The 22,084-nt window shown below is 46.1% G+C and overlaps 3 protein-coding genes across 5 annotated transcripts; 1 reads left to right on the plus strand and 2 right to left on the minus strand.

Annotated features, from left to right (window-relative positions):
- The first annotated feature begins 322 nt into the window (after window positions 1-322).
- Window positions 323-2,831, plus strand: mapda (N6-Methyl-AMP deaminase). Its single transcript, XM_079742715.1, has 10 exons — window positions 323-443; window positions 534-664; window positions 912-972; window positions 1,065-1,152; window positions 1,238-1,319; window positions 1,490-1,616; window positions 1,697-1,777; window positions 1,871-2,009; window positions 2,370-2,470; window positions 2,624-2,831. The coding sequence occupies exons 1-10, from the start codon at window positions 399-401 to the stop codon at window positions 2,813-2,815; spliced, it is 1,047 nt and encodes a 348-aa protein (XP_079598841.1). The 5' UTR covers window positions 323-398; the 3' UTR covers window positions 2,816-2,831.
- Window positions 2,832-3,049: 218 nt separating this feature from the next.
- Window positions 3,050-11,743, minus strand: nat10 (N-acetyltransferase 10). The gene is made up of 29 exons (XM_079742714.1): window positions 11,637-11,743; window positions 11,331-11,454; window positions 11,118-11,209; window positions 10,853-11,024; window positions 10,635-10,757; window positions 10,484-10,545; window positions 10,160-10,274; window positions 9,938-10,045; window positions 9,598-9,731; window positions 9,209-9,302; window positions 8,995-9,093; window positions 8,677-8,813; window positions 8,272-8,396; window positions 8,002-8,152; window positions 7,605-7,701; window positions 7,381-7,497; window positions 7,054-7,155; window positions 6,716-6,790; window positions 6,505-6,621; window positions 5,602-5,735; window positions 5,457-5,505; window positions 5,225-5,321; window positions 5,004-5,111; window positions 4,316-4,488; window positions 3,902-4,021; window positions 3,687-3,785; window positions 3,527-3,600; window positions 3,261-3,341; window positions 3,050-3,180 (listed from the first exon to the last, which is right to left on the minus strand). The coding sequence occupies exons 2-29, from the start codon at window positions 11,442-11,444 to the stop codon at window positions 3,066-3,068; spliced, it is 3,084 nt and encodes a 1,027-aa protein (XP_079598840.1). The 5' UTR covers window positions 11,445-11,454; window positions 11,637-11,743; the 3' UTR covers window positions 3,050-3,065.
- A 272-nt stretch (window positions 11,744-12,015) lies between these two features.
- Window positions 12,016-21,905, minus strand: caprin1b (cell cycle associated protein 1b). 3 transcript variants are annotated; one of them, XM_079743942.1, is made up of 19 exons: window positions 21,805-21,905; window positions 19,914-20,650; window positions 19,278-19,442; window positions 19,034-19,096; window positions 18,851-18,937; window positions 18,440-18,678; window positions 18,254-18,336; window positions 15,853-16,071; window positions 15,695-15,744; window positions 15,479-15,562; window positions 15,190-15,366; window positions 14,993-15,101; window positions 14,813-14,874; window positions 14,627-14,719; window positions 14,226-14,339; window positions 13,906-14,071; window positions 13,606-13,788; window positions 13,143-13,252; window positions 12,016-12,540 (listed from the first exon to the last, which is right to left on the minus strand). In XM_079743942.1, the coding sequence occupies exons 3-19, from the start codon at window positions 19,440-19,442 to the stop codon at window positions 12,454-12,456; spliced, it is 2,091 nt and encodes a 696-aa protein (XP_079600068.1). In that variant the 5' UTR covers window positions 19,914-20,650; window positions 21,805-21,905; the 3' UTR covers window positions 12,016-12,453. The 3 variants fall into 3 exon arrangements, with proteins under 3 accessions (XP_079600068.1, XP_079600066.1, XP_079600067.1); XM_079743940.1 differs by having other exon boundaries at window positions 14,226-14,363; window positions 21,805-21,903; XM_079743941.1 differs by lacking the exon at window positions 21,805-21,905 and having other exon boundaries at window positions 14,226-14,363; window positions 19,914-20,655.
- Window positions 21,906-22,084: the final 179 nt, after the last annotated feature.

Below are 22,084 nucleotides of genomic sequence, written 5' to 3' on the forward strand. Positions count from 1 at the left end.
AGTGGGCTTCAAATATTATATTTTATTAACCAAGTATGCTTTTGTCTATTTCAGTGTAGGCAAGTGTACTGCAATAGAGTAGTCAGATTAAGTAGCCCCAAAATAAAAACAATTCAACCTAATTGAGCAACTAAGTTGATCTTGGATTGGTCGAAACACTTACAATATATATATATATTTTTTGAATACACTTTTTATAGAGTCCGCATTTTATTTATTTCACCCGACCTACCATGAATGTATGTACCTTTTCAAATAAACCTTTGTTTCCTGGGGACTACATTTGTGGTTGCACGCTGAATGTTCCTCGAAAAATATGCACTGAAAACAGGAAAGCTGTCAACACCAGATAAGCGCTCGAAAGCCTCTGAGAGATAAGCTCCGTGCGTTTGTTCATAATGGAAAAACAGGCCGATATCTTCTATCGGGAACTTCCAAAAGTGGTAAGTGTTTTTTTTCCCCACGTTGAATGTCTTTCCATAACACATATTTTTACATTTCTTGCAAACTTGAACCTCTGCGGTGTGTTTTAGGAGCTACACGCTCACCTCAATGGCTCCGTCAGCTTCCAGACCATGGAGAAGCTTATTGCCCGCAAGCCTCATCTTAACATCGAGCACAACATGACCGCCATCCGCAGCGGCCAGCGGAGGACAATGGACGAGTATGTCTCTGGATTATGTTGAATAAAAACGATCAAATATGCACGTTGAATGAACACTTGGATGCACGTTGACGGTCGACCTGCACTGTAATGAACAGTTGCGTGCACGTTGACCTGCACCTTAATGAACACTTGCATGCACATTGACCTGCACCTTAATGAACACTTGCATGCACATTGACCCGCATTGTTATGAACACATTGCCGCATTGCCACATGTTCACAGCAAGCCCTCTTATGTCCGCAGGTGTTTTCGAGTTTTTAAGGTGATCCATCAACTGGTGGACACAGAGGAGGATATTTTTATGGTAAAAAAAAACCTTCTGGGTGGAATATAAGACGTGTTTGTCGACGCTTTACAAATGGTCAGTTTCTTAACCAGCTGAATGGTTTCTTTTAGGTGGCCAAAGATGTTGTGAATGAGTTTGCAGCCGATGGCGTCAAGTATTTGGAGCTCAGAAGTACACCAAGAGAGGAGATAAAAACAGGCAAGATAACACCCAATTTGCTGTATTGTATTCCATACCTTTTAAAACCAGAGGGGGATTATAGTGATTGTTCTCTCATTATTAGGACTGACAAAACGGAGATATGTAGAGACTGTTCTTGAAGCCGTCAAGCAATGTAAAGGCGACGGCGTAGATATTGATGTCAGGTATGTTTGCAATTACATTAACTGTATCTGACAAAAGATAGTGAAATCAACTTGACAGTTTGTGTATTGTATTCCTTGTTGTGTTCAGTAACATTGCGTGATTTGTATTGAGATTCTATTTAATTGTCCAAATATTTATGCATTGATTTCTCCTGTTTTCCTCCCCCAAGGTTCCTAGTTGCAATTGATCGAAGGAACGGAACTGAGGTTGCCATGGAGACCGTGAAACTGGCCGAAGAGTTCATGCTGTCCACAGATGGCTTAGTGGTGGGGCTCGACCTGAGTGGAGACCCAACGGTCAGTGAAACAACGATTGAGGCGCATGCTGCCTCATGATTTCATCTCTCTCTCACTGAGTACTTGTGTTCGGTTTTAAGGTGGGCCATGGCAGAGATCTACTCCCGGCCCTGGTGAGGGCCAGAAACTGTGGACTGAAGCTTGCGCTCCACCTGTCAGAGGTACGTGATGTCTACCCATCACGAGATGGCTGCCCATGCCAACTTCTTTCCTGAAAGCTGTGTTTTAAATTGAGTCTGCTGTTGTGTTTTCAGGTCCCCTCCCAGTTGGAGGAGACTGAGCTGCTGTTAACTCTTCCTCCCGACAGGATCGGCCACGGCACGTTTTTGCATCCCAACGTTGGCGGATCTCAGACCCTGGTTGATGCAGTGGTGAAGAATAACATACCACTGGGTGAGTGTGAAATGTTCACGATTTGAGTCAAGACCACACCAACCGGTTTTAAAGGTGAATATATTATACTACCAGGTGTGAGTGTGATTAGCTGTTACAAGCCGTTTGAAAATCTGCCTCTTCTGACATCACAAGTGGGCGTGTGTCCACCTAGATGTGTGCGAGATAGATGAACGTTTGCTACAGTCCACTGGGTAGGCTGGTAGACTGATCTAAGGGGACACGCCCACTTGTGATGTCAGAAGAGGCAGATTTTCAAACCGGCTTGTAATGGCTAATCACACTCACACCTGGTGGTATAATATGTCACCTTTAACCCGTATAATGGATCATATTCTAAAACGTCCATTTGTGTTGTAGAGCTCTGCTTGACGTCTAATGTCAAGGGTCGAACGGTGCCATGTTACTCCGAACATCACTTCAAGTTCTGGTATCAGATGGGACATCCTAGTGTGATATGCGTAAGTCTGTGCGGCCCTATTGGTTTTGAATTGTCACTGCTCAAAATTTAGTTTTTCTGAAGTTCTTAACCAAGCATTTACATAGTTCAACGGTTTTATTTAAAACAATTACTTTGAATTGCTCCTAACAATACAATTTTGTCTATACAACAGACTGACGATAAGGGAGTCTTCAGCACCAATCTATCTCAGGAGTATGAGCTGGCAGCGACCACATTCGGGCTGAGCCATGAGGACGTGTGGAAGCTCTCCCAGCAAGCCATAGATTGTACTTTTGCCCCAGAGACCCTGAAGCAGCAGCTGAATCAGAGGTGGATTGACCTACGACCTCGTGTTTTCCGATGACATGTCATGGAGTCCTACCCAACGCCATTTTAAGCTCTGTCCAAACTTTTTATTATAAAAAAAGGGAATTTGATTCTGATAGACATTAATGATAGGCAATGCTCTGAAGAGTTATGTTAACAGTCAATCCTTTCTTACGGTTTATGTATGTGTATTCTGTGTTGACTAGACTTGTGGTTATTGAACAACAGCGCAAACATTGCTCCACAATTGTATAAAATATATAAGTTCATTGGTCCAACATCAAATCTCATCTCTTCTTTCCAAATTTGGCCTTTTTGCCACCGCCCTTCTTCAGTTTGCCGTGTTTTGGCTCCTCTGGAACTGCCACATGGCTTTCCACATCCAGCTTCCTCTTCTTGTCGCTGTGCGTAGTGCAAGAGTGTTAAAATCCTATATTTTCACAGCAGAAATGTGTTCAAAACAACTCTTAAACCCCACATACCTCTTTATACTGACGACAGCCGGGTTCCCCGCCTTCTTCAAGACATGGTCCCACTCGTCATCGTTTCCACGGATTTTGTACCTTAAGCAGAAAGGAAAAGTGAGTTTCAATGTGCTGGGAGAATGAATCAATTACAGCAGATAGTAAGCACAATGGTCCGAATATCGGACAACAGTGTTCACCTATTCAATGATAGTTTTTGTATGGACCTGCTCATTTAGAGGGAGAATTCCCAACAAACACTGCCCATGGCTTGTACTACTCACTCTTCAAAGTTCAGCTCCTTGATTTTCTCCAGGTCTTGCTTGTGTTTTTCGTCAAACTCCTTGGCAGCCTCATTCTGCCAAGGAAGAGGTGAGGGGTTGAGTGGCAGGACTTTAAAATGATTTTGCAGAATGATAACAAACATAAAATACGTTTAAATACCAGATCATCTGTCAGACTCCCGACTGTCGGCTCCATGGTGATTTCTTTCGACGCCACCATCTCGGCTTCGACAGCCTGCTCTTGCACGTTGCTGAAAACCTAGGAGAGGTCATAATATCTGTGACCATGTGGTTCCAACGCCTCTCTTAAAACCGAATCGACTCCGAACACAATGTTAGCTTAACACCCAGGGGCAGCTCCAGGCGCCCACTCACTTGCACGATCTTGCGAATCAGACGGTTGAACAGACCCATGAGCTGTGTGCCTGGCAGCTCAATCTCCTTCTCCAGCTGGTTCACCGTCTTGTGCTGCAGCCCAACGCCCAACAGCAGCGCCTGGACGGAACCAAGAGGACTGTTAACACTCCATAGCACACTTTTTATATAGATGACTATTTTCTCTATGTTTGGGCCTCTGTCCACTTCAAATAAATGATCTAATAATTTATTTTCGATAACTGAAAATGCCTTTGACAAAACCTTCCTGAGGGGGTCTCTCAAAACCAAGGTGTGCATTTATGTGGACAGCTGAAAACGTATACTTTAGAAAGATATATGTATACGTGTGGACGGGTCCTTAAACGACAGTCGCAAAGAAAAACAACGGGATGGTGGGGGAACGACACCTACACACTGGGCCGCGGAGAGGGAGATGTCGCCCAGCTGCCGGAGGAAGAAGAGCTGCGCCACCTTGGGCACCAGGTCCATGATGAGGTGGTAGTCTACCATGCTCCTGGAGTACAGCTCCATGCGCTTCAGGTCGTAGGGGCTGAAGTGGATGGCGAGCTCCATGCTGCCGATCGCTGCAGGGAGGGGAGAAGGCAATAGGAGAGATGAAGGAGATGAGTGAGGGGAGATGGAGAAAGTGAGAGATCTTAGATCATTTTCAGGATAGGTTTGAGTGGCGGAGGTGGTTCGACTTTTTGACACAGCTATAAAGGTTTTGGTTTTGGGGTCTGAGGCCCCACCATGAATTAACAAATGTTAATGGTGATGTAAAAGGATCTTTACTTGTAAACATGGCCTATAGATTTACATTTACTAAATCAGATTCATAAATATGTCAAAATCACTTGACCCTTGGCTACACGATGCAGTCGTAGACGATGACATCGTTTTTGAAGTACCTACTGGCACCTTACGCAAAACAGTAAAGGGCCAGTAAAGGCCACCAGTGAACAGAGCCGGTCGGGGGCGGGGGTATTCAGTTGGTTGTAATCTACATCCTCACCGCTAGATGCGACTCAATTCCACACACTGGACCTTTTAAGCTGAAATAGCACATCCTAATAACAAAGAAGAATAGCAGCAGTCCTACTGTTGGCCGTCTCCTTGCTGTTCCGGTTCTGCAGGATGTTGAGGGCCATGCTGGGCTGGAAGCTGCTGAACTGGTAGGAGAGCAGCGAGATGAAGCGCCGTCTGAAGTCTGTGGGAAGCAGAGGAGCCGCTATGAAGGGGTGTTCGGGGGTGTGGAGGCGGCTCGAGGCGTGATAGGGTGCGCTCGGAGAGACACGGGAGGATAAAGAGGTGGTTGCTCACCTGTCCAAAACGCAGACAGCCACTGAGCCTGCTCGGAAGCCTCTTCCATTCTGAGGTCCTTCAGCATCACACAGGAGTGCTCCCCCGTCAGGTCATTCTGAACACAGACGCAGACAGACACAGACACTCTTCAGTAACAGACAACATCCATCAATCACGGATGGAATGCAAATGAATGAATTCTCTTCCAGAAAAAGACACTATAAAAAAATATAAATCCCTTCTCACTCACAGGTGTCTGTCTTAGATAGACCGGGGTGTAGCCAGCCCTCTTCCAAAATCTGTCATTTGAAAGAAAATGATACATACCATTAAATCTCCGTCTGTATACAAAGAGGCTACGAACTGAGCAAACCGGCCTTTAAGATAAAGCTCACCTGAGCAGTTGGGTGGTGAGACCATAGGAGACGCCCAGGTAGTGGAGTCGCTCCGCTCTCCTCTCGCTCAGCTTCAGCAGCAGAGGGGGGAGCTCCTTCCTGGGCGTGAGCACCTCCTCGAGCAGGCCGACAGCCTGGATGGGTGATGCATTGACCAGCAATTACCGTATTTCCCGCACTATAACGCGCACCGGATTATAAGGCGCACCTTCAATGAATGACCTATTTTAGAACTTTTTTCATAAATAGGGCGCACCGGATTATAAGGCGCATAGCATAGAAGATACTGTGAGTGTGATACTGTGAGATACTGGGACTGTGAGTAAGCGCAGTAAAATGCTGTGTGCACTGACTACGATAGCCGTAATGCTGCAAGCGGTGTGGCTTTATCGTAGTCGTAGTGAAACATTTTATTATTATTATTAAATTGTTTTTATTGGTTTTTCATACTGAAACATTTTGACAGAGCGCCGTTTACAACCAGTATGGATCAACCAATTAACCAATTGATCCATATATAAGGCGCTCCGGATTATAAGGCGCACTGTCGTTTTTTGAGAAAATTACCGGCTTTTAAGTGCGCCTTATAGTGCGGAGAATACGGTAACTTACAATTCATTTAGAATCCATTTATATTAAAGCTTTTTTTTTTTTTCAATCTTCCAATTTCATGGCATCCCAGCCAAACGCTTGTCTATCATTGAGGAATAGGCCCTACCACCAACCCTTAAACTATGACAAACCCTAACCCTATAACTAATCCCATTACTAATCCAAATCCTATTGCTAACCCTAAAACAATTTCTAACCCTAACCCCTATTACTGACACTACCTCTACCCCTCAAATGAACCCCCATCTCTGGGGCGCTGAGTTCATCTTCATGGCTCTCTGGTTGTCTTACCTCGCTGCCGACAGTCGTGATCTCACTGTTGCCAGTGTGTCCGTTCTCGGTCATGGTGGGGAACTTTCCCTCGTAGTACATCTGCAGCAGCTCCAGAGTCCTGGAGCCGTAGCCCATCTGGGGGAAGGAGCCACAGTCAGCGCTATAAAACACCTTCACGTGGGGAACAGCTACATCCAACGAACCACGCGGCAGAGGGGTCTTTTCTTACCCCTTGATAGTCGGGGTTCACCGCAATGCGCACGACTCGGGCGCCGGAGAGACCGCCAAACTCTGGGTCTTGGAACTGGAGAAGGGAGAGGGAGGAAGAGTTGTACCAAGATGTGCGGAGCTAGGGTGTTACCCAGGCACGAAAGTAGGTTGTAAACATTCTAAGATTGGTCGCTTTGCATTCGAGTTACAGCAATTGAGTTGGATTTGTGTGCACATCCAATCGTTCCAAATATGAACCGACAGAAGCTTTACAAGAACGGAGAAGAGAAGAGAGATTCCTCTGGAAAGCAGTCCTCGTCAACGACCAAACAGAGCCGTGACTTGGTGGAGGTGTACCTGTTCTGAGACGGTCCAGGGGATCAGGTCCCCAGCCGCCTTCTTCCCTCTGGACAGACTGTTGAGGATCGACTGCTGAGAGATCTCCCCTTCCAGACAAACCTGGAGGAATAAATCATACTTCTGTCGGTACAATTTGGGCCGAGGCAGCGGCTTTACTCCGAAGCATCTCACCGGGGAGAAAGGGATCAAGCAGTCCATGCAAACCAAAATAAATGATATAGTAGCCATCGGAACCACAACTCGTGGTTATTTTATTTGTTGCCCCTAGTGATAGTCAAGCAGTGCACAGCAGGACGTGATAGGGTTAAGGGGGGTCCTACGTACCTGCACCACGGCCAGGACCTCTGGCAGGGAGTTCTGTGTGGGGGGCACGGGGGGCAGGAGACAGAAGAGGTGGTGGGCGGGCGCATCGGACAGCAGCTGGAGGTCATTGGGCGAGTTCTGGAGCCGGGGATGGAGGGAAGAGGAGGGACGGTTAGGATCTCCAGATAGGAACCACACCAGGAGCCGAGAACTGTACCTTGGGGAGTGGAGAGTTAACCGCTCACCTTGTAGTGGGAGGACACGTAGAGGGCCATGAGTCTCTGCAGGAAGACCTCGGAGGCCTTGTGGTAACAGAACAGGGTGTCTCTGTTGACATAGTACCTACGGGAAGGCGCTAAGGACAACGACGGAAGGAAAACAGCTGCAGCACTCAAGGGTGCATTGATCAGGTTAGGGCCGGATAGAGTAGTGCCTAGGGCGCCGCAATCCCCCAATGTCAATCAATGGCAATCCCCCAATGCCTACTGGGTAGGCATCCCCCAAGGATGCCTACCCTACCCTATCCTTAAACAAGGTGCCTTGTTGAAAATGTTAAATTTGTCATGGTACCCTTTCCCATCTGACCCGCACAGTCATTGAAGTCAGTTCCATCTTTCATGTTCGGCCATTGAAAAAGGATACAGATCACAAGTTTGAGGCAGCGGGCAGCCAGATATGAGCCTGGGGATGTTCAGGCAGTCCAGACAGAGCAGCTCATTCAGCCACTTCTCCACGGCGTCCCCTGGGCTGTAACGGATGGACTCGTGCAGCGAGACCTCATGAAGGGAGCGGGCTGCATGGAAGGGGAAGACAGAGTCGTGAGTGAGTGAGTGAGTGAGTGAGTGAGTGAGTGTGTGTCTATAGTTTACAATATAGTGGTGGAATTAGATAAGGGCTGGAGGATAATTTCACCTGAAGCTATCCGGACGGTGTTGGTGCCCTTATTCTCTGCAGACATGTTCTGTTGACTGTCAGAACTCTGCTGTCGCAACTGCTGGATCAGCTTGAGGGACAGAGAGCGACCGGTGCCCTCATAGCTGGAGATATGGTGGGAGGAGGGGATACGTTAGACATAAATAGATACATTACAAAATCAAATGTAAAAAGAAAGAAAGAAAGAAAGTAAGAAAGCAAGAAAGAAAGAATTGGTGTGGCCTAGAGAAGGCTGAGGAGTTGGGAAGAAGAAAGAGAAATCTCGATATAATGGAAGAGAAAAATATGTAATATGTAATGGGAGGGAGTGAAATGATTGGAGGGAGAGGACAGGTGAGAGAGAGAGAGATGAGAGCTAAAAGCAGTAGTACTGCTACTACGAACCCATTGATGGTTGAGGCCATGAAGACCAGGTAAGGCCCCAGCAGGTTCTTCACCAGGGGGAGGGGAATGGCTGCTGCCTCGTCAATGACCAGGAGCTCAGCCTGGCCAAGCTTGACAGCATCACCCGGGTGGATGTACTGTCAGGAACAAAACACGAGCGGTGAGGTCGGTGTAGTGGGTCCTTCAAAATACACACCAACCCGAGACGGTTCCCCTCGTATAGTTTTGGAACGACTGGGAACAAACGAGTACAGATGAGCTTTCAGAAGGGCCTGGATGCAGAAGGAGGGGGGGGGGGGAGGGCGCTGGATCACCCACCTGGATGGTCTGCCGGTGCTCCTTGAAGATGTTCACCCGCACCACCGCCTTGTTGAAGTCCGGGTTCAGGGACTGGATGATCTCGTAGTCGAGGTGCTCCTACGCGTCACGGCGACCGGATACACAAAAATGATGTGTTAATGTTGTCATTTATTCATTCAAATGTATTTCAAATGGGCAATCGGGTAAAAGAGGTTATGGTCAGGTGCCTTACCTGGTACTGGAGAGCGTCAAATCCCTTGAAGATGAACTCAAAGAGGGTGTGCAAGTTGTCTGGGCTCGGTGAGGTCACAAAGATGTTGGAGTAGCTGTAGAGGAAGTTCAGCGCATCGTGAGAAACAATGGCCTGCACTGTGACTAGAACCTATCTGTAGATGTCAGAACCGGGCTTGATGGGATATGGATAGATAAACCAACAAGCCTACCCAGTGGACTGTACCAACTGGTAGGTTAAACTATTGATCATGAAGCTGGGTGGACACTACCACTCGTGATGTAACAAGTATTGATAAAGGTATTTCAAAATCAACCCATTCAATTAAAAACAATACCCTTGGTAAAATATAGGCATTTAAAATAAAACAAACATTAACAGGTCCTTACCCGAAGGCGACGGCCCCAGCGACAGCCAGCCCCAGTGCTGCTGATTTTCCACGTCCGCGGGCGGCAGTGAGAGCCACCGTGCTCCTTAGGGTCTTCTCCGAGATGGCCTCGATGAACTTCAGCACAGCCTTGGCCTGGGTGAGGAATATAATAAAGCACGTTCAATTAAGCCCACAAGAGCACCCACAGGTCTGAAGTAACAATACAACACTTTGCGGGCAATCACAAACACATCCTGTGAAAACAATTCTAGACGTCACCTACTGATACAACTCATAGTTCACATGCTATAACCTAATGGGATGTAGCTCTCGGGGGGGAGCTGCTGCGGACGTCATACCTGGTCCATGGTCTTGCAGTTGTCCACCAACACGCCAACCGGCTGCGTGTCCTGGAGAGAAGCCTTCAGGTCCTTCAACTCCTGCTCCCGCGGCGACAACAGATCGTCCTGAAGGAAGTGAGAGGGCTTTGCGATGAGAAACATTCTACGTGACCCTGTCGGTGAGTGGCGTGCTAGGGTGAAAGGTTGACGTGGTGCAACAAAAAAAGTGTTGCCAATTACCTGAGTCTTTGGAGGAACCGCCTTGATGGCGGCCATGTGGGTGGAGATGGGCAGGACGTTGAGCTGGTCGTCGATGACGACACACATCTTGCAGGAGGCAAGGGAGAGGATAAACCTGGGGGAGGGTTAGAAAGTAACTTCATGACTCTGTGGCCTAGTGAATTCAGATACAGGTCATTAATAAGCGGGTAGAGAAAAGGCATGTTTTGGATTGAATCCAGAACCTTTAAGTTTGGAGCACCCAAGCCAGTAGAATATCATGCCATAAAAGACACCTTTGTGACCATGAATACGTAAAGATGCAACCCTGCCAAATGAACGCACCTCTCATTGAATCTTCCCACCACGTCCTGATGGGCTTCAGTCCTGTATCGAGAATGGACATCCTGCAACCACAGTTTGCATTAATCCACGGTTCAGCAAAAGAACTGCTTAAATACCATGTACACAGGAGAAGAAAATGTGAAGGACTTACCATAGACATAGTGTACAGCTGCTTGAGGGAGTTCATGGTCCTGAGCAAAATGACTACGATTCCTCCTCCCTCAACAGTCTCAACCGTCCTGGCGAGCAGGTTAGGAGTGAGTGCTTCAAAGTCCTGTGAACGAGTGTATAGAAATGAAACACATAAGAAAAACAAACTTTGTTTATTTCATGAATTGTGATCTATAGGGACTAGGAGCGATGGCTTACCTGCAAGACACACATGCCGAAGGTGTTTCCTAGGATTTTATGGGTCTCTTTATAGTAACAATATCGGATGTTGGTAGCGGCGACAAAAAGTTCAAATGGATCATCCTGCTTCAGGTTAAGGGTGCCAGATTTAATCTTCTTTTGGAGTTGTCTCATGCGCTTCTTTCGATTGCTGTTGAATAAAGTGACATTATGTTATCGACACAGTTGTATATAATGATATATATATATATGTGTTAGGCATTGCATGGAATATGATGGTCACCTGCTGAAGCCCAGCTCTTTTTTGTAGCACCACAGAACAGAGGGTCGTGCTTTCACTGCAGCTTTTGACAACATGTGATGGAGGATAACAACCTGAAGGAAAGATGGAATGCAAATAGATCAGCGAATCGTTGAAAATGACGCTGGTGCAAATGCAACCGGAATACCGTACACATGTTTTGCCTTAAACAGGATACAAATAAACGAGATGTACCTGGTCCTTTCCTCGATCACCAACAACAACGAACAGGGTCCGATGTTGCAGAGCGACACCATTCTCAATCTGAACACGAATCCGATTGTCGATCTTCTTTCGAAATGTCGCCATTTTCGTAAAGCTAAAAGCAAATTATAGTTTATATGAGATCTACGATACATTAATTGCTGAAAACAGGTTAAAATTAAAGAGTGACAGACTGGTGAGGAGGAATCTCTTGTCAAAACTGATTTTCGATCATAATGCAGATTTACATAAAACATACAATAACTCTGGAAATAAAAAGTAATTATTGAGTATTACCTTATGTGTCAACCTGATAACTAGGGTTAAATCATTAAAGTCCAGACTCTAAAGAACTCCAGTGCACCAGCGCTCATGCTGTTGATAAACTCACGTGGGGACACCAGTTCGTGAAGGACCCCGGTGACGTGTATTCTATGCGACGTTAGTACAAAAAGCTGCCGCAACTCCATGCTGCAACTTCAGCCTCATCGTTTTGCGTGCTGCAGGCATACTTGGGAGCCAGAAAACGGCATGTTTTTACTCAGATATGAGATTGACTGTCATGCTGTTCAGTTCCATCCAGAAAATACACATAATTAAAGTCATATTTATATTATGCATCAAGGGATAGATGCGTTTTATATACAAATGCACAGATTAGGGCAAAGGTATGCAACACATCTTTATTGAAACTTTTGAAGCAACATCAATTTACAAAGAAATGGAACCATTCAAATTAACAAATGTTCTTTATAACCAAACAGACAAATTAAAAATAAAGGGCTGAGAAGGGAGAAAACAATTTGTAGGTTTGGACCAGCAGTGGCAGGTGTTTTATTCATACAAAAAAATAACTTAATGAATCTTTCAAGTTTACAGGAACATTGAACGTGGGCCAGCGTAAAACCCATGATTGGATTTACATTTCAAACTCGTCTCAACCTAAAACGTTCATATTATATGCCATCAACGTGGACACACCTCAATAAAGAACCAGGAAATGACCACTGATTAAAAACAAAGAATGGACATAAATGAGCCGGAACAAACAACGTTTTGATTCTTTGAATTTGCAGTGTGGTGCAAGTTAGTCACAGTCAATATCAGAGGGCGTTCAGGAGCGCAGGGCCTGAGCCCCTCCCCGGGGGGCCCCTCGGGGCCCCTGGCCTGTCCCCCGCTTGTAGTTCTGTTGGTAACCGTCCTGAGGAAGGAACCATAGACAGCCATATTAAAGAACACACCGATCACACCAACGATGAGATCAGCCCTGGCACCAAAAAAATAAGAAAATAAAGTACTTAGATGCGTCGCATCTTATCCTAGCTATCTTTGTTGTATACAGGGAATGGGTTAACCTAGCAATTATTGTGGCTTGGATCTATGACCATCCTTACTGTACAGACAGCGATATATTGTAAGTCACTTTGGATAAAAGCGTCTGCTATATGCCCTAAATGTAAATATCACGACGACTGGGTTGGCCCAGTGGTTTCATAATTTTTAACTGGATTGGATTACAGTGCAACATTGATCAGCTTTGGCTGAATCGTGTGCTAAAGTCCTGCCGTGAAGTGATGTAGTGACAGTGTACCATTAATGGTGCAGCAGAGAAACAATGAGCTCCATCCATCCAAGCAACAGGCCGTCCATGTGTTTAAGAAAATGTTCAGCGTTACACAAAATGTGCTGACTTGACAGGCCGATGAGGTCGATCAATGGGGCTTTGGCAGGTTAGGATGCTGCAATGGCGTCGGCTATCCCGATGTAGTGATCAATAGAGGCTGTTTAGTGCACTTTTCATACCCGTTGGTAGTTTCCATTGGGGTAGTCCCGAGGCGTGTTGAACTGAGTCTGACCGTATCCAGAGTTAGCAGTATTGGTGAAGGGGGTGCGATAATTGTCATTGTACCCACCTACAAAACAAAAGTACAACGTTTCTAATGTTATCCGGTTGATGAGTGCACATATACTTATGGTGCTATGTATGCCATCTGGTGGAGGGTGTAATCTAATAAAATGCGTGCATACATTCCTAATATGGGCAGCCCCAACCAGAGAACTACCTGTAACACCTTCAGCAAATGCTTTGACAGCCGCACAAGCAGAAGTACTGATGGGTGCCATTTTGACACCTGTCTCTAATTTGAAACTGAGCCACCTCATATCAGAAACGGCGGGTCAGCCTCTCTACTCCAGGCTCTAGAGCTACAAGTGATCGTATCCCCAGGCCTCTATATTAACTTGAGCTTCTGGGTCCCATTCACACCTCTGAAACCGTTGGAGGAGCCTCTGTAGCCGTTCATCACGCCCCGGGCGTTGCGGGGCCCGCCGCGAGCCATGCCCCTGCTGTTATAGAAGGACTGCCCCTGGCGGTTAAAGCCCGCGCCCTGCTGCGAGGCCTGCTGCTGCTGGCTGCCCGACTGCTCTTGAGGATGGAAGGCACCGACTTCTGGAAACCACAGGGCGGTTGATGAGCACATTTCCACCACAGTGGACTGTAGTGACAAACACGTTGACACATTGCCATAGACACACTTAAAAAAAAAAAAAAGAAGCAAGCACTTACCGTTGGGCTCACCGGACTGCAGCTGTTCCGACTGCATCTCGGAGGCCTCCGCGGAGAGCGGGGCCTGGCTGCTGAAGCCCTGGCTGTAGCTGTTTTGGTATTGGCTGGCCTGGTTCAAGGCCTCCGTCTCGCTCGCCGGAGGGATCGGGGCGTTGAGGTTGAACACCTGACAAGTCAACACAACACAAGAGTTCATAGTTGTCAAACAACGAGACACCGGTCAGTGTCTGAGTCAGAAGGTTGAATTTGTCTCCACGGTCAAGCGATACACAGCAATGACCAGAGAACCTTGTTTAGTATCGTTATTGGGTGGGCCTTACTGTCTGCATGGACTGGAATGGTGCGGCGTTGACGTTGATCCCACTGCTGTGGGGAGCCTTGGAGACGGGCTGGAACACCTGCGTCTGAGAGGCCGGGGACAGGGCCGTGGAGGCCTGCTCAGACAAAGACAAGGGGGTCTGACCAGAAAGGAACATTATAACACATTAGCCATAGTATGATTAGACCAAGACGTTTCCATCTGAATGTACAACACCAAGTTCACAACCTCGCATGTTAACAGTGGGGAGGTTTGAATTTCTAATGACTTGGACTGATTGATACAAGTCACATGCTGCCCCCTATTGGCAAGCCGATCGGTTAATCTGCTAACTGGGCAATTCATTTGTTAGCATCAAACGGTACATAACAACGTCATGAGAATCCTTCGTGGAGTAATTACCTGAAGGGTTTCTAAGGACTCAGTTGATGGCCTGGGCTCTTGTGCGTGGGGGGTCTGGTACATAGGAGGGGGTGTAGGGGAGACGATGGGGACCTAAACAGCAGCAATCAAGTATATTAAATCATGGTCTTTTAAATGGATTTGGTATAGATTTTTAAGGCGATTGCCATCATCACGGCGACGTACTTGCGTGGGCTCAGATTGAACAGGAACGGCGTTGGGTGCTGAGAGGCGGGACTCGGGGCGCACTGAAACAAAAACAGCATCAAAACATCAACGCTTCGTCCCAGTCACACAACGACATGAGCCTTCTGTACAATACACAAGGGGACATGGCAACAGCCGGTTCGGACCAGGGAGCCGTACCTGGCGGACAGACCATCTGGGGCATGTCCACAATCTGAGGGGGCTTCATCGGCTGGGCCGATACGATGGCTGGGTCAAGAGGTGGTCCCTCAAACTCCAGCATGGAGTCCTGAAATGTGGAGCCAAAGCGTTTAAACGCACCATGTCGAGCGTTAACGCGTCCGCTCTGGAGATAGAAGCTTGCTGCCGCCACTCACCTGCATGAAGTTGTAGGTTCCCTGCATCTGCTCCATCAGGTCCTGCACCACCTGCTTCCGGACCAGGGGGTCGCTGGGAGGGGAGGCGGGGGCTAGGGACCCCTGGTTGGGGCAGCTCTCCAGGGGCAGAGCGGAGGGTGGGGGCTGCGCCGCCTGCTGCTGCATGACGACCACGGCCTGAGAGACGATGGGAGGGGTGGGAGCGGTGAGAGGAGACACACAGAGGAGCACCCTGGAATAACCTCAATGGATAGGAGGTTGCGCTCAAATTCCCGCTTGTTCGTCCTACCTCTGTTTCGGCGGCCCACTCGCCCGCCTGCTCCTTGTCATTATCCCGGTATGTACCATCTGGAATGAACTGTCTGTTTACAAACTGGAGAACGAAGAAGGCCCGTCAGTAGCGACCGCAGCAACAACAACGACGACGAAAAACCACGACGACAATACACACAGGAGGGATGCAACCTCTTGACCCTCGAGAAAAGCAATGTCATTCTAGACTTACCTCTGTGGCTTCCACCGCGATGGGCTCTATGTACTCCATGACTTCTCCTTCTGTGAAGGGGCAAACATTGAATGAATGATATGAACTCCCACCCTTCAATTCAATTGAGATTGAAAAACCCCTCAAACAAGCGTCGGCTCTCAGACGAAGGACCCGACCTGGCTCAACGCTGGGCTCCTGCACCTCCGACGGCTCGACCGCGGCTCCCGCCGGCACCTCCTCTTCTTCCTCATCCTCCTCTTCCTCCTCCTCCTCCTCCTGTTGCTGCTGCGCTGGTGGCAGCTCCCTCTCCTCACACACTCCGTTCTGGTGGGCCGGAGCCTTGTCGAAGTATCCACTCAGCAGAACCTGGTCCAAGCTCTCCTTCAGCGCCTTGTCTGGAGAAACAGGACAGGGCTTGTGTTGGGGGTAAGCCACACAAGGAAACACGGAGAAACAGAATAGAGCAATGGTATCATTCCCCTATAGATGGATGGATTCAAATTGTATGATCCTTTTTTTTTGAGGTTGGTTATAATAGGACATATTCAAAAGAATTGGCCAAGCAGTCGGTCGTACTTTACACTCCTCAATGTTGTCTAGTATCACTCCCAACAGGATTTTAAAGGTTGGCCACAGGTGAGAATGAATCATAGGCACACAATGACATTATTAGCATTTTATCAGGCTACGTAGTTACTTAACATTAAACTTCTGTAGCGCTGTTACTCTTTGTGCAGAGGTTGTCAAATATTGCCATCCAATTGTGGGGATTGTAGGGCTGGCATAAATACACTATTTCAAGCTCCTGCTAAAAGTAAGGTTTTTCCAACAAGAGAGAAGAGAGTACATTCATAGGGTAATTATTTTCCAAATAAAACTTTTAGTTTTCCGTTAAAAACAAATGTTAAAATAACATGTTAAAACGAATTGAACCACTTTAAAAAAGGAAAAAAAATGATCAGTTGATAAAGTGTAATTCTGTAGTAGTGGTCTCGGCTGGCTCCATTTCAGACTGGGAAAGAAATGCACTGCAAATTTACAGCAGTGTTACTAATCTCTGAATACTAATTCAGAAAACCTAACGATTATTCAAAGCTTGAAATTATTTATTCTGTCCGTCAGTAAATTCGGGACAGTCTCCTCCCCTCTATAAGGGGACAACAAAAAATAACACCAGCTTTTTTTTAACGACTTCCTCTTCAGTTTCATCACAAAGACCAAATACAGCACAAACATGCACAGCCACTTAAACCTGAATAAACCGGAAACTAAGTTTCCATCAACTGGTGTAAAAACGTCCACAACGTTGCAACACCAATAGGAACTTGAGTTTAGACATTCTGAGCACAACATGGTGGCTGGTTTGTGTTGGCAAATAATGACACATCATCAAGTATGATGTTGCTCAAGTTACTGCCAGCAGAGATTTTCCTCAGCACTTGGGTCCTACACACAGCAGATCAGTTATTTATTGCAATACCCATCAAAGCTGGCTTTCACAAAACACTAATGTTTCTACACCAAGACTTGAAATTAATCATTGTTGCATAGGATGGATGCAGCTGCAAGGCATCAAACCACATCCATCCACACACACTACTTCATTTGTGATGCTTGAAGCAACACAGCACTAAACTTCCTCTTAGCCAACGACCCATCAACGCAGATCTCAATGGAGTGGGGAGTGGAAATTGGGTCACCAAGGTCGTTGCATGCTACAGAGACCTGGCCGGTGGTGTTACAGGCGACGGGGCACCTGGCACCCTGCCTCACTGCCGAGCCAGAATAAGCCCACAGGACCCGAGCCGACTGCAGCAGTTTATGTGCAAGTACAATGCCAGACTGCTGAAAATGCACCACTCCAATAGCCCCGGGGCCAATAATCCACACCTCAATGCCATGCACATATTTCCTGAACAATACAACACCAACAGGGGGTTATCTCTGATAGTAGGAGTGCGATTCTGTAACGTCCGGTTGACTCAAAAATCAAATGACGTTCCGCGATATTCCACTTGCATCAACCATGTTCTGTTCAGGAACGTTCATTAATTAACAAAGTCGGACACAGAAGGACCAGGTTAAACAATGCAAAATGAAAAAGAATTGTATCCGCACTATAATATCGTCTTGTATATTCCTTGCCGAATCCCGTCACTATACATAGTTGATATGAATGGGCTGAGCAGTGGGCTGATTTAGTAGTGAATACATCCTCCCAAACACACAGGCTGACGTTGCGGTTGAGCGCCAGTGATCAGCAAATGGTACTGCGCATTGATTTTTCTTTCCATATGGAAGAAAATGGTGGACAGATATGGAAGGAAGAGTGAGATGGGGAAGTATTACCAGAATGTAGTTATGGCCGAAAGTACACTCTTTAGGTATTGAATTGTGGATGTGAATTTCATCCTTTCATTTCTGTTTGACCAAATCAGGCGTGGATTCCATAGGTTTAAAACAACATTTGCCAAGCTTCAGGTCAAACTACTATTTAGACAGCAGTTATGCAGCAGCAATAACATGTCACAACATACAGCTCAGCTCCCCTTAAGAATGGAATTTACATGTACTTACATGTTGTTCCGACCACAGCCTTGTCCCGCCCTTCCATTAAGTCCCAGAGGTGTGTAGATGCGTCCTCATACTGGTCAGCCAACCTGCATAAAAGCAGACAACATCAACGTTAACAAACCATATCCGCCACGATAAAGCCAGTTGCTTTGCACGAGCCAACTCTAGACGCAACCCCCCTGGACCCACCTGACGTTCTGGTCCCGGTCCGGCCCAACCAGCTTGTAGAACTCGTCCAGGGCGCTGAGGTCCCCGTCCGTGAGTAGTGGAGAGCCCCCGACCCCCTGCCTCAGCTCCTGCCGGACCGAGTCGTCCCCGAGCCGGTCCAGGAGGTACTGCAGCTCCAGAACGTTCTTCAGCCTCTTCTGCTCCACCTCCTCGCGCTGCAGCTGCTCCCGCCGGACCGTCTTCTTCACAGCCTTCTGGATCTGGTGGTGGTGATGGGAGTGATGATGATGCAGATGAGTGGTGATGATGAGGAGGGTGATGAGGAGGAGGATGGTGATGAAGGTGGTGACATGGGTTCCAGTTTAATTACAACAGGAACGAAACACTATGGAACACCACCACTCAGTAAGGATAACTAGTACTGATGCTTACGTCTTGCCCCAGCGTGACAAAGCCCTTCTGCAGCTCTCGGGCAAACTCCAGGTTATTGACTATTTCCTGGTACTTGGTTAGAGCGTCCTATAAAAGAACAGAGGGGTAATTAGAGAAAGCACAACCCGGAGTTAATAATTAAATGGACTTACAATTCATTTATTAGACGGTTCATCGACTCACCAGCTGGTCCTGGTTGAGACGCTCCCCTTTATTTTTCTTGGCTTCATAATCATCCAACTTGCCCTGTAACAGTCAAATAAAATAAAATGACATTAACCTAAACACAGCAATAGCTCAGCATGGATTAAGTATGATAGTGGGTATAGAAAACGAATATTGAACGACTATAACAGAAATATGAGGCAATACATTAAAGGTCTGTGAAGCAACAACAAAAAAAACAGGGCAGGAGGATGATATTCACCTTTTTCTTCTCCATGTTGCGAACCTTCTTCTCAATGACACACAGCACCTGTTTCAAAACCTCCGACTGTCCCGCTAGTGAGATTTGGCCCAATGATGCTGGAGCGGATCCCACATCTGGGCTCGCAGCCTGAACTGTCCTGTTCCCAATCATAGCTGAGGGCATCTACGAAAGATGCAAGTGTAATGGAAAAGCATATGAAATAGCAGGAATATGACAATTGAATAGAACAATAACTGGGAATTAAATCAAATAGATTGATCATAAATACTCATCCATTGTTAATTCAGCATGCAAATTGCCATGTTAGTACCAATTTAATCCAGGAGCCTGACAACAATATGTATACAGAATTCCCAGCGCGGGTAATGGTTGCTACTGCCAGCAAAACAACATCCTGTCAGTAAGGTACAGCCGTAGACCAAGCCAAATTCCACTACATATGTTAGCCTGTAATCACAGTAGGTTGGTATAACGGCCTTGGCCGCACTGTCGTGAATGCGGCTAGCAGTTAGCACTGCCCCTTGACAAAGCATCTTTTTGCAAAGCTATGGTTAGCTTGCTGGCCAAAATAACAGCGTGGGCTAGCTGCAACCCGGCGAGCTATCCCAGGCATAGGACCCTAATTGTACCCACCTTTATATCCTATATCCACAGGGGGCAAGGTGTTAAAGCAGTACACAGATAAGGCAAGAAGAATAGATGTGTTGCTTTATTGTTATATTTTCTCTGGTGTGGGATCCGCCCCGCCGGCCTCACCGACAACTGAGACGGTTCGGAAAGCGAAGAAACTCTTTATAAAGACGAGGGTCCGCTTTGAGGTGTCAGGTGTGTGCCTTACGAAAAAGAACCGCTTGAAATGCATCATACACATCAATTAAAATACATTTTGGATTTTTCTAGATTTAAACAATCTTTGGATAAGGTTATTGCTCAATATTTGATGCGTACAAAATAACAATCAAATTGTTCGTTTAGTGTTTGTACACCGGCGAGTTAAGGTCGAGCCACTTGGCAGAAAATCTGCAAAATCATTAGCATTTATTGCTGATATTTATGGGAGACATTTGTGCATGAATTTAAAAAAGGGGTTAACTGTGATAAAAAAAAAATATGGTCTCGTACATATCAAAGCCCATAGTCAGAAATGTACAAACCCGAATCGTCATAAAAAACAATATGTTGATATTGATGATATCTAATTATCTATCGATGCATCTAGAAGTGGATGGGAGTGCTTCAAGTGGATCCAACTTTAAATCTTTAAATCTATAGTTGTATGTTGTCAGCAGGTTCTCTACGTCGATGGTTGCAAATGGGTTTGTCTTTAGATAAAGGTTAGAAGCTTTCAGAACATTGTGTTCACCGCAGATCTGCATTAAGTAAAAAAAAAAGACAAAAAAAAAAAAAATGTTCACAATATTACAATTTTATAAGAAATCAAACATTTAATAAGGATGTTCCTTTTGTCAGTAGAATGTGTGAAGAATTTCCAGCTCCATAAAAGTTTTAATTTTCGTCAGCAGAGGGCAGTAAAACTCGAATATAAAAAAAAGGGCTAAAGACGTACACACGTCTCTAAAAACATAGGGACATGACCTTGATGCAAATGATTTATAACACAAACAATGACTCAGGTTCATCATGCAAACAATGGCTCATGTTAATTGCATGACCTCTCTCTCTCTCTCTCTCTCTCTCTCTCTCTCTCTCTCTCTCTCTCTCTCTAATTACTTTAATCATGGATTTCACTCAATATATTTTGAACACTTTCTCTTTTTAATATTGACTTGGAGAAACAAAGATTAAAATAACCAAATATTTTTCCAGTCAAATGCAGTCCAAGGGAAATAAGAAAGAGTGTAGAGGCACCTTATAAGGCCATATGATTGTAAAACACAGGAAGCCGTAGGCGTGACGATAGGGCTCTCTGATTGCCCTCGTCTGTCGATAGTGTGTTTTCTTTTCGCACTAATACTGATTAGGCTCGGATGCACACGGGCCAATGAAGCTCTTGCTTTTTGCATAGGCGTCTCATTTCCTCAGACTGCTGCAGTTCACCCAGAAAACAACTCTCTAACAAGGCCTGGGTAGTGCTCCGTTGACCTCTGAACCGCCATCCCTCGACCCTATTTTACTTCCTGGCTTGTCTCACATCTTTGTTTTAATGATATTGTAGCAATTGGAATATTCAGTGACATATCCTGAGCTGACAATAACAATAAGGCCCATTGTGTTTTTATTGTGCCATGAGAATTTATTTGAACAACCCATTGGATTGGATTATGAACAAACACAATGGTTTAAACCAACATTTTCCATTTTACTCTTAAACTCCAGAGCACCCTAAACACTCTATAAATCAGGAAGCCCTACATAATATAAGTGACACAACCTACCAGAGAGATTGTCCAGTGTTCAGACTGCTTGAATTCCCTAACTCCATGTTCAATCTGGCCACATGAATAAAACCCTTTATGGACTGTATTTAAAAGACGATGTTCAAAACAGAACCCTGTACACTCACAAGTTATGGATGTGGTTATAACACGACACATTCCATATTTTCCTCTTTCTCTTCCTCTGGGGAGAGAAGGTGTCTCGCCATGTCCAACCCATACGTTCACAGCTCCTCTGACATTTAGAGAGTGAGCGTTTCCATCTGATGGCTAGAGGGTGGCGTATATTCTTTATGGTGGGCTATATGTGTGGTTGCTCTTATCACACACAACCATCTGGAGCCTGCCTGCCTATCTGGAGAGCCATGAGTTGGGTGCCATCATAACAGAATCACACACACACACACA

The sequence above is a fragment of the Pollachius pollachius genome (assembly GCF_949987615.1).
Source record: "Pollachius pollachius genome assembly, chromosome: 9".
In the NCBI taxonomy this organism is placed as follows: domain Eukaryota; kingdom Metazoa; phylum Chordata; class Actinopteri; order Gadiformes; family Gadidae; genus Pollachius; species Pollachius pollachius.

Bases quoted from the DNA above. Each gene is read 5' to 3' on its own strand.
- caprin1b (XM_079743940.1), bottom strand. From the start codon at position 19,442: ATGCCCTCAGCTATGATTGGGAACAGGACAGTTCAGGCTGCGAGCCCA. The intron at 15,102-15,189 runs GTGAGTGGCGGC...TCCACATTTCAG, and splicing joins GAACCTACAACTTCATGCAG to GACTCCATGCTGGAGTTTGA. The intron at 14,875-14,992 runs GTACGGCTCCCT...TTTTTGTTTCAG, and splicing joins CCAGATGGTCTGTCCGCCAG to TGCGCCCCGAGTCCCGCCTC.
- mapda (XM_079742715.1), top strand. From the start codon at position 399: ATGGAAAAACAGGCCGATATCTTCTATCGGGAACTTCCAAAAGTG. The intron at 1,320-1,489 runs GTATGTTTGCAA...TCCTCCCCCAAG, and splicing joins GGCGTAGATATTGATGTCAG to GTTCCTAGTTGCAATTGATC. The intron at 2,471-2,623 runs GTAAGTCTGTGC...TCTATACAACAG, and splicing joins GACATCCTAGTGTGATATGC to ACTGACGATAAGGGAGTCTT.
- nat10 (XM_079742714.1), bottom strand. From the start codon at position 11,444: ATGGCGACATTTCGAAAGAAGATCGACAATCGGATTCGTGTTCAGATT. The intron at 8,153-8,271 runs GTGAAATTATCC...CCTTCCATGCAG, and splicing joins CACCGTCCGGATAGCTTCAG to CCCGCTCCCTTCATGAGGTC. The intron at 5,506-5,601 runs GTGAGCTTTATC...TTCAAATGACAG, and splicing joins CTCACCACCCAACTGCTCAG to ATTTTGGAAGAGGGCTGGCT.